Genomic DNA, 14534 nt, shown 5'->3' with positions numbered 1-14534 from the left:
TGTTCGCAATATGCTCTATAACCCCCAAAACCCTTTCCTTTGTTTCCTTGAAAGTAAAAACTTCATTATTTCTCCATTTTAATGTATGCTTTTTTTCCTCTTGGAAACATTACAAAAACAGCTTTTCTCCATAAATTACTAGGAAAGTATTTACATTGCTGTGTTTTCACAAAATTCATAAATCATATTAACAGGACATGTTATGAATTAATTGGTAGATCATCTATCTATGAATGGGTTAAAGAATTGCCAAGAGTGATCAAGCCCGCTCTCTTTCTGGCTCTTGATATGGTGTTGACAGCCAAGCAAAGAGCTTCTTCAATAAATCCACTCTCGTATTCAAGTTTTTCCAGATGTGAGAAGTAATTAAGTCATTGCATTTACTGAAGCCTTTTATGCTTTTCGAGCAAGAACCGGCAGCTGTGGTGAATGAACTCTGCTTGTTACATGTGTGTGTGTTGCATGTGTGAATGTACATATATACAAGCACACATGTGACATTTGCCAATAGTCAAATGAGATCCCACCTGAAAACAAAACAAAACCAAAAGCTGATATCAATAAATGCTAGAAATTTTTACAGCTAAATTTCACAATTGAGAGGTGGGCTTTCTCCAATAATGCCTTTTTTCTTTCTATTTTTCCTGAATGTTAAAGAATTGAGGATAATCAAATCACTTGCATCATTACAGAATTTTTTAAATGGTAAAGTCATGACTCTCATAAAACATAAACACATTTCAAAGATTTATAACTCATAATACACGAGGGTACCAGTAAGACCTTACAGTTGGTTCATAGGTGAATCTGAAGAACCACATATAAATACGTAGTAAAGAACACTGAAATGCATTTACAAATAGGTGCAAAAAGGGTCTATCTCGTAGGCAGTACTCAATTGTCTTCCCAAGAACACAGCTACAGTAATGCTCCCTTATCTCTGGTTTTCCTTTCTGAGGTTTCAGTTACTAAGGTCTGAAAATAGGTGAGTACATCAGAAGATGCTTTGAGAGAGAAAGAGAATGCATGCACATAACTTTATTATAACATTTTGTTATAATTATTCTATTTTATTACTAGTTGATCTCTTACTGTGACATCTTAAAATTTGCTTTTATTTCAGTGGTTTTTGGGGTACAAGTGGTTTTTGGTTTCATGGATGAATTTTATGTTGATGTCTGAGATTTTAGTGCGCTTGTCACTTGAGTAGTGTAATTGTTCCCAATCTGTAGGTTTTAATCCCTTACCCTTCTCCCTTCTGAGTCTCTGTGTGAGACTTCTACAGTACTGTATGTGCCTTTGCATACCGATAGCTTAGCTGCCACTTATGAGTGACAGACAATATGCAGTATTTGTTTTTTCATTCCTGAGTTACTTCACTTAGAATAATGGCCTCCAGCTCCATCCCAGTTGCTACAAAAGACGTTATTTTGTTCTTTTTATGGCTGAGTTGTATTCCATGGTGAATGCATACCACATTTTCTTTATGCAGTTATTGGTTGATGGCCAGTTAGGTTGTTGCCATATGCTTGACATTGTGAATTGTGCTGTGAGAAACATAACGCATGCAGATGTCTTTTTGATATAAGGACTTCTTTTCCTTTGGGTAGATACCTGGTAGTGGGATTGCTGAATCCTATGGTAGCTCTACTTCTAGTTCTTTAAAAAACCTTCATATGGTCTCTTGTAGAGGTTGTACTCATTTACATTCCCACCAGCAGTAAGTGTTCCCTTTTCACCGCATCCACACCAATATCTATTGTTTTTTGACTTTTTAATAATAGCCATTGTGACAGGTAAGGCAGTATCTTATTGTGGTTTTAGTTTGCATTTATCTGATGATTAGTGACATTGAGCATTTTTTTCATATGTTAGCCATTTGTATATCTTTTTTTGGGAAATGTCTTTTCATGTCATTACTATTCTAATTTATAAATTAAGCTTTATCATAGGTATATATGTATAGGAAAAACAATATGTATAGAGTTTGATACTGTCTGTACTTTCAGGCTTCCATTGGGGGACTTGGGACACATCCTCTGTGGATAAAGTCTGGGGGCTACTATAATTTGCATTTCTGTGGATAAGAATCATTCTCATTCTTATTGGTTTTCAACAGTTTATGGAATTATGAAGTAGCTAAAAGATAATGAAAGAACAGTATAGTCCTGAAGGGAATACCCAGTAATTTGTTTTGTATGTGCCCATTTCAAAGTCTTTCACAATTATTCCTGACACATCTCACATAAAATTCTAGGAAAGGGACACTCTGTGGAAGTCAAGCTGTTTGATCCTGCCTGACCCTTCGGTTCTGGGTATAAGCCACATACAGACCACACAGAGCTTAGGCTTCTTCCTCTTGGTGGTGAGGATTGCAGGAGTAATCATGGTATTAGCTCAATTGCTATGAAAACTGAACTAATCGCTCAAGTAAGCTGCAAATGAAACCAGTCTTTCAGTTCAATGGGTGCTATGTTAATGTAGAGGTTGAGAATACTTTCCTGCCCCCTCTATAAGCAGAATACATCATTTTAATTTGGGCTTCCCTAACCACACCCAACCTGGAAATTGTTGTGCCCCACACTATTTCCAGTTTCTTGTTGTTCACTTCCTCCAATATCCATCTAACTATGTAGCTCTCATTTGTGAGTGGGATCTACATCTGTGAAAAGGGGAATATGAATATGAAATATACCTTTTTAAATCTTAATAGCATAATTGGTCATGATGACACATGTTTAGGTTGCTTTGTGTTGTTTCAATTTCTAATTAATAAGGAATAATGAAATAGCCATTAAAAAGGAGAAAATATGTTCATGAATTCTTAATTGTAGAAGTTGATTGGACCAATATTAAGCAAAACTCTTCTCTTTTATAAAGGAGACAAATTGTCCTAGAGTGCTTATATTTCTTCTTTCAAGAAATGATTTATCTCTTCTCGTCCATTAGTAAAGTTATCTTCTGGGAAGACACCAGTTACTGAGTAAATAGGTGAGGCAAAGTTGGAATGACTAGGGATTCAAATGAGAAGCAGGAACCTTCTGGAAGACAGTCATCAAAACAAAAGCCAGGCAACAAAAAATGAGTGTGAAAAGCCATCACGGCAGGGAAACAAATCAGGCAAACAAATTCTCTCACTTAACCATTTAGGATGAATATTTTACAATAAGAAATGTTGAATTCATTTGTAAAGTTAAAAGAAAAACAGTTTATCTCTGTACTTTTTCCCCCCACTCAGAACTGAATCTGGATCTATTTCAATTGTTTATTATAATTTTTATTTTTAAATCATGTATCACCATGTTGGGGAAAAGCACATGTTCTATCATTATTTAAAAAAGGAGAAAAAAGTGACATAAGTATGAAGCATTAGTCAAAAACCAAGAAAGTCTTGTCATAGGTGACCTCAAGGAAGGTGAAGACAGTTGTGCACTGCACGACTCAAGATGGTGGCACAGATATGTTCCCTTGGCAGGGCTGTGTCTCCAGAGACTTGAATTACCCACCTGACAGTTGCTAAGGAAATACATTTGCTTACATGTAAACATCAAACTATCAAAAGATCAGAAGACTTCTGAATTATAAATATGCAAGTGAGCTCTTATCTTTAAGCTGTCTAGTTGCAGAAGGCCCTTGTTAACTTTAAAAGGATATTAATGGCACAGAGAATGAGAAGACCCTTTCATGCCAAGTGTTTTTCCCATCACTGTTACCCTTATTGGTGGTTGAAAAAAAGCTTGTGTTTGTGAGGGGCTCCACTATTTTTAAGGTGCTTTTTTTTTTTTTTTTTTTTAGAGAGACAGTCTCGCTCTGTCGCCTAGGCTGGAGTGCAGTGGCGTGATCTTGGCTCACTGCAACCTCCGCCCCCCGGGTTCAAGTGATTCTCCTGCCTCAGCCTCCTGAGTAGCTGAGATTACAGGCGCATGCCACCACACCCAGCTAATTTTTATATTTTTAGTAGAGACGGGGTTTGACCATGTTGGTCAGGCTGGTCTCAAACTCCTGACCTCGTGATCCGCCCGCCTCAGCCTCCCAAAGTGCTGGGACTACAGGCGTGCGCCACTGCGTCCAGCTGGTGCTTTCTTTTTATTAACTTCTGGCAACTCAGTTTTTCTGTTTATGAAGAATTAGAGGTAGTGAGGGATTAAGTAATTTGCCCTAGAGGACATGATAGACCCAGACCTGGACTTTGAGAGTCTCACCATAAGTGATGCATCAAGGGATGGGTAGAGTACTAAAGTAGAAAAGTAAACAACATAAAAGAAGTGCCCAATAAGTAAAAAGTATGAGCAGCTACAGAGATTTTCCCTTTTGCAGCAACCCAAGGTGAAAATATCTATTAAAATAGCTTGGTTTTTGGAAAAGTTGATAGGGGATTTTGAAACATGATAGCTGTCCATGAGGAACACTTTCTTCCTATTCTCCATGTCATATTTTAGAGCTATTGACAAGAAAACTTTGCTGTGATTAAGTGCAGGGCTTAACATTTTTTAGAGAAAACTTTGCATGAATTTTATATTATAGGTGAAAGGAAAAAAGATGCATTCAATCAAAAGTAATGTTGTCTCTAGCTTGCCAAACAATCCATTAAAGACTTCATCCAGCAAGTCTTGAGTGATGAGTGTTTTATTTCCTACTCTATCTTAGTGTGAAGGATGTTTTATTCACCATCGTATCTCTAATACCAAGCACAGTGCCTGGCATAACAACATTTATTTGTTGAACAAATGAACACAGGTCTTTAGTTAGGTTCTGATCCTAGTACTTCATTGAATAGTTTGTAAATGAGACAGATAATTTTTCATAGCCTTCATTTTGTCATCTGTGAAAGAGAAGGCTTTAGGTGTATTGATTTCTTAAGGATCCCTTTGCTTGAAATTCTGATTCTAGAATCTCAAATGGAAAATTTGTGTTCACATTGCACATGGTGTTTGGTTTTGGTTTTCAAAACTTTGAACATTAAATCTCAACAGCTTATTTTCTTGCAGCACAGTGAAGAGTCCTTAAGAACGTATTACATGATGAGAAATGAGAAATAACTGCAATGCAAGCCTGATGAATGTAATTCACCTTGGGGAATAGGTGTCACCCTGAGCAACACCAGTACTGTCTCCTCAAATATGAGCCAAAACGTGAGTCTCAGGCAGTTTTGATGAGAGTTTCTCCCTATACTTCTAGAAATTTGCAAGACAAGTTTACAGAAATTACTCCTATTTCCCAATAAAGATAATGTAATAGATGTATAGAATACTAGAATAGTCTTCTGGCCAGCAGAGGACTTGAGGGAAATAATTAGAATCCACACATTCTTTCCTTTTATGGAACAAATGAAATGTACAAACAATGTCCTTGTGGAATCCACTATACTGGGTCAGCATGATATGGCTGTAATCTTAAGGGTTGTGGTTTCCAAATTCAGCATGCTTGGGACAATTTCTTTTTGGTACTTTGCTGGTGAAGAGGATATGTGATACCATTGATTTAGCCTTTATCAAAAACTAGTTCAAGACCAATAGCTCCTTCTAGAACACAACATTTTAGCAGAATAGAGCAATATTTCCCTAAGTAATAGGTCATATTTCACAGAGGGGTGCTAGTTTTCTGGGGTAGTGGGTATAATTTTTAAAAAGTGATAAGTAGATAGAAAGATAGGTAGGTAGGTAGATTAGATTAAATTGGATTAGATTTGATGAGAGAGATAGGTTTTGTGTTCAGGGGAAAAGGAAGTTAAGCAAGCCTAAGTAGGTTTTTTGGTTGAAGGTCTTCTCAGAGCTTCTAATGTGTCAATATGCCTTGTAGATCTCTAAGTGGCAGGGACAGAGATTGGGGTACAGATTTCCCAAACATACTTGTTTAAGAAACCTGCTTTTCTCCCCCAGAATCTTTTGTGGAACTTTTGCCTCATGAAACACAATTTCAGAAATAGTTTATACACGATGACTGTGTGGAATGTTTTTCTTGTTAGGGTTTTCAGTTTAGGTAAGGCCGAGGCATTTTTTTAATAATACATTGAAAACTAGATATGGTATCAAGAGAAAAAGAGTTATGCTTGGCTACTTAGAATGATGTATTATTTTTAATAAATTTGTATTTTCTGTCATCGTATTACTATTCCTTGTAGGGTATTTTTTTATGCCCAACGCTAATATGCTATGACTTGGTAAAATTAATTTCCCCTAAGATTTAAATAACCAGATTAATAAATCGTGAGTTGTAGAGAGTCTTGGAATTGCCTGAATTGACATTAAAATATTTGTTTTGAGAAATGTATTTTTAACCTTGGTTTTACATAACCAAGGACATGTACCACATTATAAATATTGTGATGGTTTATTTTTCCAAACTTTTCTGAATGTGGGGTACCCGTTGAGTAATAATGCACATCGCCAATGAATTTGTAAAAATTGACATGATGAGTAGAATTGCAGAATTGAAAGATGATGATGATTATTTTTGAAACAGTGATGTTTCTAGAATTGTTAAATTATATATCAACATGTGTTAACTGCAACTTCTCATGTTTAATGATGTTTACAATTAATACAATACCATACTCGCCAGTATAAGACTAACAGTCGTAATTAACTCAGAATAGATTCTTTGAAGTGGTTCAAAGGGCTTTTCATAATAAATAACTAGCCTCTAATCAGCTAATATAAAGTGGGTATTTTTTAGGATGTGAGAAGTACTGGTGTGTCTGATAAAACATATAATTTGGGTTAACAAAATGAGTTTGAATGATCCAGATTCTCTACCCCAAGTCAGAAGGAAGGCCGACATTCCAGTGAAAGCTTTATTTAGACAGAGACGAGGAGTCTTTGAGATAACAGGCTTTGGACTGTGCTATCTTGAGTGTTAGAGCTGAGTAGTTTTTGCAGAATCTCTAAGTCCTTTTTACACTCTTTTATGAATGAATAGAATTAGTAAAAGATAAATAAATTTTCTCTTTTGGGTTTCTTAACCAGTGGAAAAAATGTTGACTTTAAAAGTTCATAAAATCAAGTTTTGCCCAAGAATATGTTATGTCCACTTGTGAGGCCAGCCTGGTAGACCTCTGGGATCCTGTTCTGTTCACTCACACACCACTGCGATAAGGAGTGAAGTGTGGGCTAAATAGGGCTGAGGCTTGGGCAAGGGCATTTCGGCCAGAGCACCAGAGACGTCAGCATCTCAAGGGCGCTGTGGTACGAAAAAGGACGCCACATGAGTAAATTTTAAAAATAAATATTTTAAAGGGTAAAAATGAGGGTCCCTGTATTTGAGGATGTAAAAGATGAAACTGAAGAAGAAACAATAGGAGAAGAAGAAAATGAAGAAGACCGGGTGAGTGAGAAAACACATACTCATGACCAGCGTTTGTGCCTCTAAATTGATGATGAGAAAAATGTTCTCTCTCTTTTTTTTTTCAAATAGATCTTCTATAAGCCTGTTATTGAAGACTTAAGCATGGAATTGGCCAGAAAATGCACGGAACTCATTAGTGATGTAAGTGGCTGGAGTACTTTCTGTCTTATTTTGCATTGCACCTGTGGTATTACTATGTTATAGAGGCATAGAGCTGTGGGGGAAACCCTGAAATCACCATTTAAAACACAGTCACTTTCCAGATCATGGAACAAAGTCTTGAAATTTTAAGTGATTTCGCCAAGGTCACCTATACAGAGAATTTCTGCTAGAGCAGTCTCCTCATTCTTAATCCAGAATCCTGTCCCCTATGAGTTTTGCTGTCACTCTGGCATGAAATCATAAGGCATTGAATTGCAGTATTTATTCCATTTGAGAACTCCCAAAGATTTTAAAATGAATGTAATGATGTAATTTGTCTTGGGAGGCCCTCTATCTAAATGAGTAGTCATTTTTTAACATTTTGGGGCATTCTGAAGAATCTGATGAATGGACTTGTCTTTCAGAACAGGAAAATGCATATATATATATATGCATATAACTTTTATTTACAATTAGTGCAAGGGACATTTTTGTTGTGACATTTTTTAGTAACTGGGATTGGTCAATATTACACTTCAAGGGAATCCCAGAATTATTGAATGATTGAACATATAGTTTTATGTTAAATATGTAAGCTAGAATTCAAGAAGTACAAGGAAAAATGTTGCTCACCAGGAATGAGAATTTAGATGATCCTCATTAACAGTTCTAAGAGGATTGCTGGTCCAGAGGAAGGGTAACTCCTGTAGAGTGAATATGTGCCTGTGTCTTCATTTAGAAAGATGAGCACAATACTGGTTGTTTCTGTTGTTGATAGTGAGCAAAATGATCAGAATGTTTTGCACGTTTGTTTTCAAAGGGAAGTCAGTTCTGGGCAGGAGGACAATGGGCTGGCACGTCCTCCAAAGTCAACCTGCCTGGGTTGACTCCACAATAACCTTGGAAAGGTTATGTAACCTGGCTGGGCTCCATCCCTCAGCTGTAACATTTATAATAAGATTAAATAATGGTAATGCATCTAAAATGCTGAATAAACTATCTGGAACATTGTGAGTACTCCATAAATGTTAGCTGTTATTAACTACTCTGTCTGTTACTTACTTTTACATCCATCCAATCACAGTTTATATATGACTGGCTCTTTCTGACAAACCAGAAGACAAGCATAAAGGATGGTGGTGGAAATCATACCCTTTCCCATATACTTGACATGTGATGTAATTACCCTTTAAATTAAGTATTTCTTTGTGCTGTTACTTAATAGTCATTAGCTATTGTGTGTGAAAGTTCTTTGTAAATTGCAATAATAATAAATGAGAACAACAACAACAACAATAACAATATTGGCAACAGTTAAGATTTAGTGACTACTATGTGCAGGGATTGCAGCTTGTGAGGTAGGCACTATGCTTTTTCTCATTTTTGAAGTGAAGAGATAGAGGCACAGAGAGGTTCAGTACCTTGCCTGGGTCACACAGTTAAGCAGCAGCAGTAATATTTGAACACAAAGGCCTCCGTCTTACACTGCCAAGTTATCTCTCACTGTAGATTTCCATGAAATGTTGTTCTTTGCCTTATTATTATTACGTTACTATTGGTAGTAGTAATGCTACCTACTAAAACTCTAAGTTCCTAACCTCTTCCAGTTTGATATATTTTTATTGAAGTGCAATTATAATTGAGCTAACTTGTGTTACATAAACCATCAGGACTAAAGTGGTAACTGTAGTTAGTAGGTGATTTTGTTGGAGTTGTTTTGGGTAAGATTGTTTTTCAGTGACTTTAAAACCAATGTGTTGTGAGGGGTGGTGCCTTTATCATTTTGCAAAAGCTTAAAGCCATACATTTCACACCCATGTAGGTAAAATTAAACAGATAGGCATACTTTCTGTTTATTAGAGATATTTGTTGCATAGTAGAATGTACTACTTAAATATTTAGGACATTATTATTGTGGCTTAATTTATATCTGTGTTCACATTCACATTTTGCTTCCAAATAGAATTCTATACTTGCTGAGATACTTATTTAATTTTTAGATTTTTTCCTTTTCTTTCCCCCTGCCCTGCCCTGCCCTGTCCTTCCCTTCCCTGCCCTTCCCTTCCCTTCCTTTTATGACAGGGTCTCACTCTGTTGCCCAGGCTGGAGTTCCATGGTGTGACCACAGCTCACTGCAGTCTCAATTTCTTGGGCTCAAGTGATTCTCCAGCCTTAGCCTTCCAAGTAACTAGAACTACAAGTGTGTGCTACCATGCCTGGCTAATTTTCATTTTTTTTTTTTTTTGTAGAGATGGAGTCTCACTATGTTGCCCAGGCTGGTCTCAAACTCTTGGCTTCAAGTGATTCTCCTGCCTCGCTCTCCCAGAGCACTGGGATTACAGGTGTGAACCAGCAGGCTGGCCCTGCTTCGTTTTTATAGATGAGAGGGATAGTTTCATGGACTTCTCTTCATGGTATGGCCTAATTATTACTCTTTGAACTTCTTCCAGCCTTCCTATGTCCTTAATAACCAAGATGTAATAATCATAACTGTGCAGAGCGATACAGATGTGGACGGCCTAGATCATGTGTAGGATAATGTTTTGCTTAGCTTCTAGCACCCTTTATGATGCTATGAAGAGTTTCTTAGACTTGGGAGCTGCAGAAAGCTATTAGATTAGCTTGATGATCTGTAGACCATCAGAGCCATTTAATTCCTAATTTCTGACCTGTAGCTCCTAGCTTAGGACCCATCATCTTTAAATAATAGTTTGAATTATTTTAACCATACCAGGGCTAGATCTAATCTGTAGTTTTCTGCCCTCTTGCCTGGCCCTTTGAGAACTTCTGAAGTTCATCTCAGTTTGCCATTTCCCTTATCGAGACAGCTTGGAGTCAGTTGACCTGTAGACACTGCTATATCATCCCGTTGTCAGACAATTTGTAGAAATGTTAAGCAATTGGCCTAGAGATCAGCCCTAGGAGGCCTGCACTGCTTCAAATTCTCCATAGAGAGAAATGTCAGTTTTTCAGTTCAAGTGGCTTCACTTTGGGAATCAGCATAAGGCATTTTTCTTTCTTTCTGTTTCTCCCCCATCCTAGTTTCTGCTTTGCACCTGCTCTACCAACATTATGGGGTTTCCCTCTGCACAACTCACTTCCCAGTCTTGAAGAACAGCTGGTCTTCTGAGGCAGCCTCTTTTATTTTTCTGTTAATCACATAATGCTATTATTTTCTCAGATATATTCTTGCAGATATACTTTCTCTCATATTTAGTCCTGTTAGTCTAATCTAACAATATCTAATCAATTCCTTGACTAAGTTAAACCTATCCACTCTCTTGAGCACTCAGAATCATGGATCTAGTAGCCTTCTGATGGGGAGTCATAAAAAAGATTGGGCAAAAGGGAATCTTTTGTATGTTTCTTGTAAATTAGGCAGAAAGAGCCTTCCACAGAGCAGGTGAACCACATCTGCATGCAGCCTCTCACTCCGCGTTTAGTTCAAGGCTCTTTAGGGTGTTCATCTGCATGGCAGCAGGAAGAATATTTTCCAGACAAATGAACGTTGTTGTGGGTAAATCCTTTCAATGCCAAAAACATTAAATTCTATGGTTACTCCTCCAGAGAAAGCTTAGATGATATCAGAAAACCTGGGAGAGTGACCTTAGCTATGACCAGCCCAGTTAAATAATAATGGAGCCGTAATTCTTTCTACCATGGTTTATTGAATTTAATTTGTATGATTTCACTTGTGAAAAGGCTTTCCAGATACTCTCAGTTAAGAATGCTTGTGAAAGTGTTCCTATTTCTCCACATCCTCTCCAGCACCTTTGTTTCCTGACTTTTTAATCATTGTCATTCTAACTGGTGTGAGATGGTATCTCATTGTGGTTTTGATTTGCATTTCTCTGCACACCAACATGGCACATGTATACATATGTAGCAGACCTGCACGTTGTGCACATGTACCCTAGAACTTAAAGTATAAAAAAAGAAAAAAAGAATGCTGGTGAAAGGAAAGAGCCTCAAACATCTCCATGTCTGTCATCCAATTTCAGCCTTTAGCTAATCTCATACTCATTCAAAGAAACTTGGCCAGGAGGAGGAAGCGACCCTGCACTAAATTCATTCTAACTCTAATGGAGACATTGTGGGATTCGTGGGTAAGGGCAAAAGAGAAGGTCAATGTTTGGGACATCTTAATGATCATGAAGTCATCAATTTTGCCCTTTTTGTTTTTCAGTGTGAAAATGAGTTGGGTTGTGTATTGGTTAGGAGTGCGGATGACTGTAAAAACAGGAAAGCTCTAACACAATGACTTAACAAGTAGGTTTTTGTTTCCCCAGCTGCCACATATAGAGCCTGGAGGTAGGTAGTTCAGTCTGGATACTATGGATGTTATCAGTCTTCCAGGCTCCTTTCCTTCTATTCTGTCGTCATTAGTATGGTGGCTTATTCCTTGGTAATGCATCATTGCCGTTGCCTTCCCTGTGATTGAGAAAGGAAAAGGTGGAAGACAGAGTGTCAAAGGGTTGTGCAGCATCTATCCCTTTATACCAGAAATGCTAGAAGCACTTCTGGGAAGATTTCCACTAAAGTCGCAGAGCTTGTGGCGTCCCCAGGCCAAACACTGAATGGCATGACCATGCCTGGTTTAGATCAGTTTGTCCTCTGGGACTGGGGCAGGAGCCTGGCTGCTCTCATTAATCCATCTGGGCTCTTTTAATAGGAGACAATGGGAGTGGCCAGTCAGTCTATCCAATAGGTGGTGTCAACCCAAGATTGTAAGATGTAGACATGGTTGTAATAAAATATAGCCATCTATTCAGTGATTTTTAGGTTACCTAAGATTTATTTCATTGACCAATATAGTTCCCTTTCAGTGATCATTTCCTATTATCTTGGCATAGGAAGGCTACTAATATGTAACTATTATTTATATAAATATTCCTTAAATATTTAAAAATCTAAGATTCTTTGCTTATTGTCATTTATATTGCACAATTCATTTGAAATCACATGTGATTGTGTGTTACAAATTGTACAATTTCTCTTGAATTGTACAATTGTAAAGGATCTTAAATTTTAAATGCACCTTCAATTAAAATATACAAATATATGTATCTTTTTAATAAAGACCCAAGAAAAAAAAAAACACAGTCCACAATTAAGACTGAACTATTTGTCTGCCTAACAGAAGAAGTAAATACCTCACCCTTATCCAGTCTTCCTGTCCTGAACATTCTGCATGTGTCAGACTTTATCAGGAGGCTGTAGCCACAAGCACATACCACTGCAGTGAAGAATGTGAATGTGATGGGGAATAGATGGTGGCAAAAGATAAAAATAATGAGTCAAACTTAAGCCTAATGATAGGCTATTTTCTCTCACACTTAATTATATAACAGAGATACTTTTTTTTCCGTATGATCAAAATAGCCTACTATTTATCATACTGCCATTAACAGTTTAATTACTAGTGGCTGAGGAGGGTGATTTGCAGGAACCTAAAATTATGGCTAATCTCTGAGAAGAAAAAAAAGTAATTTAGTGCTCAGATAAGATAAATATGTTCTCATGTTGATTTCATGAATAAAGCAAATGTTTAATGTGGTAGGCATCTGATATCCAAGAGTCACAGCAGTGCAATATGGCAATTTGAAATAACTTTACTTAATCCGTATCTAGTTCTACCGCAGGTTAAGTAATGCCCCTCAAATCAGGTTTGCATATGGGAAAATCTCCAGGTACCATTAGTGTATAACATCAATATTATTCACGTCTTCTAAGAACCAGGTAATATATGCAATTCAACTCCACTTTTGGGTTATAATTAGGGAGAACATATAATTTATCATCTGAAACAGGAACACTTTTCCAGTCTAAGTATCTATGGTCTTGGGAGGATAAACATGACTATATTACAGAGTGATACAACTTCTAGCAAATTACCTCCATCTTCTCAACGAGTCATCGTTTTGCCTCCCAGTTTCCAGATTGTGCAGCAATTAGTGTGACAATGTGATTATATTTTAGGTCCTTCTCCACATTTCCTGACTTCTTTTGGTCTGAATTGTCAACCTGGGTCTTCCCCCAGCCTAACAATTCTGGCCTCTCCCCAAAGGGGAAGAGAGTGAGTCATTTGACTTGTGAGTTGCAGAGAAGAGATGAGCAGGCTTGGCTAAGCCTCACTGGGCTTTCTCTTGCTGATCTCCAGCAAGAAGGCATTCTGGAATGATCTCTACCACATAGCAAGCCTTCTGGGTAGGTTCAGCACTTCTCTGTGCTGGGGAGGAGGATTGGGAAACCTATGGGTGCTCATAAATTGGGAGGAATTAGTAACAGGAAGCCCACGGTGGCCACAATTTAAGCCTCTTCCTCTAATCAAACATGTCTAGGTGGTAACGCTAATAGTGATCCCCATTTGATTTCTGCCTCTACTTCTTAATTGGTCACATCTGCCATGCTGACTACTTATTTTCTACCTTGAGGTAGGCAGCTATGTTTCTGTTTGGCCAAAGGCTTAAGTGTCAAGGCTTAAAAGCAACAAAACACCAGGACACTTGTAGGAGTGAAATGGCATATGCTTGCTAATTGCACTGGGCAGGCTGGGTAAACAGGACCCATCATCCAGGGTGTTGATGCTTAACTGGACCCTCGCTTATCTAAAGAATGGTCTTTCCTCACTGTGCCTCATCATCTTTACAATCCTGTGCTGGATATCCGTTTATTTAACTTGGCTTGTTTTGAGGCCCCTTTCACATTTGAGTATTTACTTCAGTAAATGGACTTTATCGACCTAATTCTCATTCAAAAAAGGCCATTAGAATTGTTTTTCTTTTTCTCTTCTTATGTAAATCATTCTCTTTTTTAGATCCATTATAAAGAAGAGTTTAAAAAGTCCAAGGATAAGTGTACATTTGTGACTGACACTCCTATGCTAAACCATGTAAAAAATATTGGTGCTTTTATTTCTGAGGTAAGATATCAAAAGCTTGCAAACTGGCTTGCATTTTTCTTTTTCTTTTTATCTAGATGAAAGTCTGTGCATTAAAGAGATGGCGAATAATATTTTCAAAAGCACTACTGAATGTTAGTAATAGCTA

General features: G+C 37.4%; 1 protein-coding gene across 6 annotated transcripts in view; it reads left to right on the top strand.

Annotated features, from left to right (window-relative positions):
• The window catches only part of NEBL (nebulette), a 390572-nt gene that overhangs the window by 267294 nt on the left and 108744 nt on the right, over positions 1-14534 (top strand). Inside the window, exons 4-6 of one of the 6 annotated variants that reach the window (XM_033209539.1) lie at positions 4989-5132; positions 7414-7485; positions 14303-14407. The exons of 2 other annotated variants lie outside the window; for them this stretch is intronic. In XM_033209539.1, coding sequence (XP_033065430.1) covers positions 5121-5132; positions 7414-7485; positions 14303-14407 — 189 coding nt within the window. In that variant the 5' untranslated portion in view covers positions 4989-5120. Of the gene's footprint in view, positions 1-4988; positions 5133-6847; positions 7324-7413; positions 7486-14302; positions 14408-14534 lie in introns of those variants that run through there. 3 more of the 6 variants (XM_033209538.1, XM_033209541.1, XM_033209540.1) reach the window with 3 other exon arrangements.

The sequence above is a fragment of the Trachypithecus francoisi genome, unplaced genomic scaffold (genome assembly GCF_009764315.1).
Source record: "Trachypithecus francoisi isolate TF-2019V2 unplaced genomic scaffold, Tfra_2.0 Lachesis_group9, whole genome shotgun sequence".
Classification (NCBI taxonomy): Eukaryota; Metazoa; Chordata; class Mammalia; order Primates; family Cercopithecidae; genus Trachypithecus; species Trachypithecus francoisi.
The sequence above is the reverse complement of the archived record's forward strand: the minus strand, read 5'-3'. Positions and strand labels throughout refer to the sequence as shown.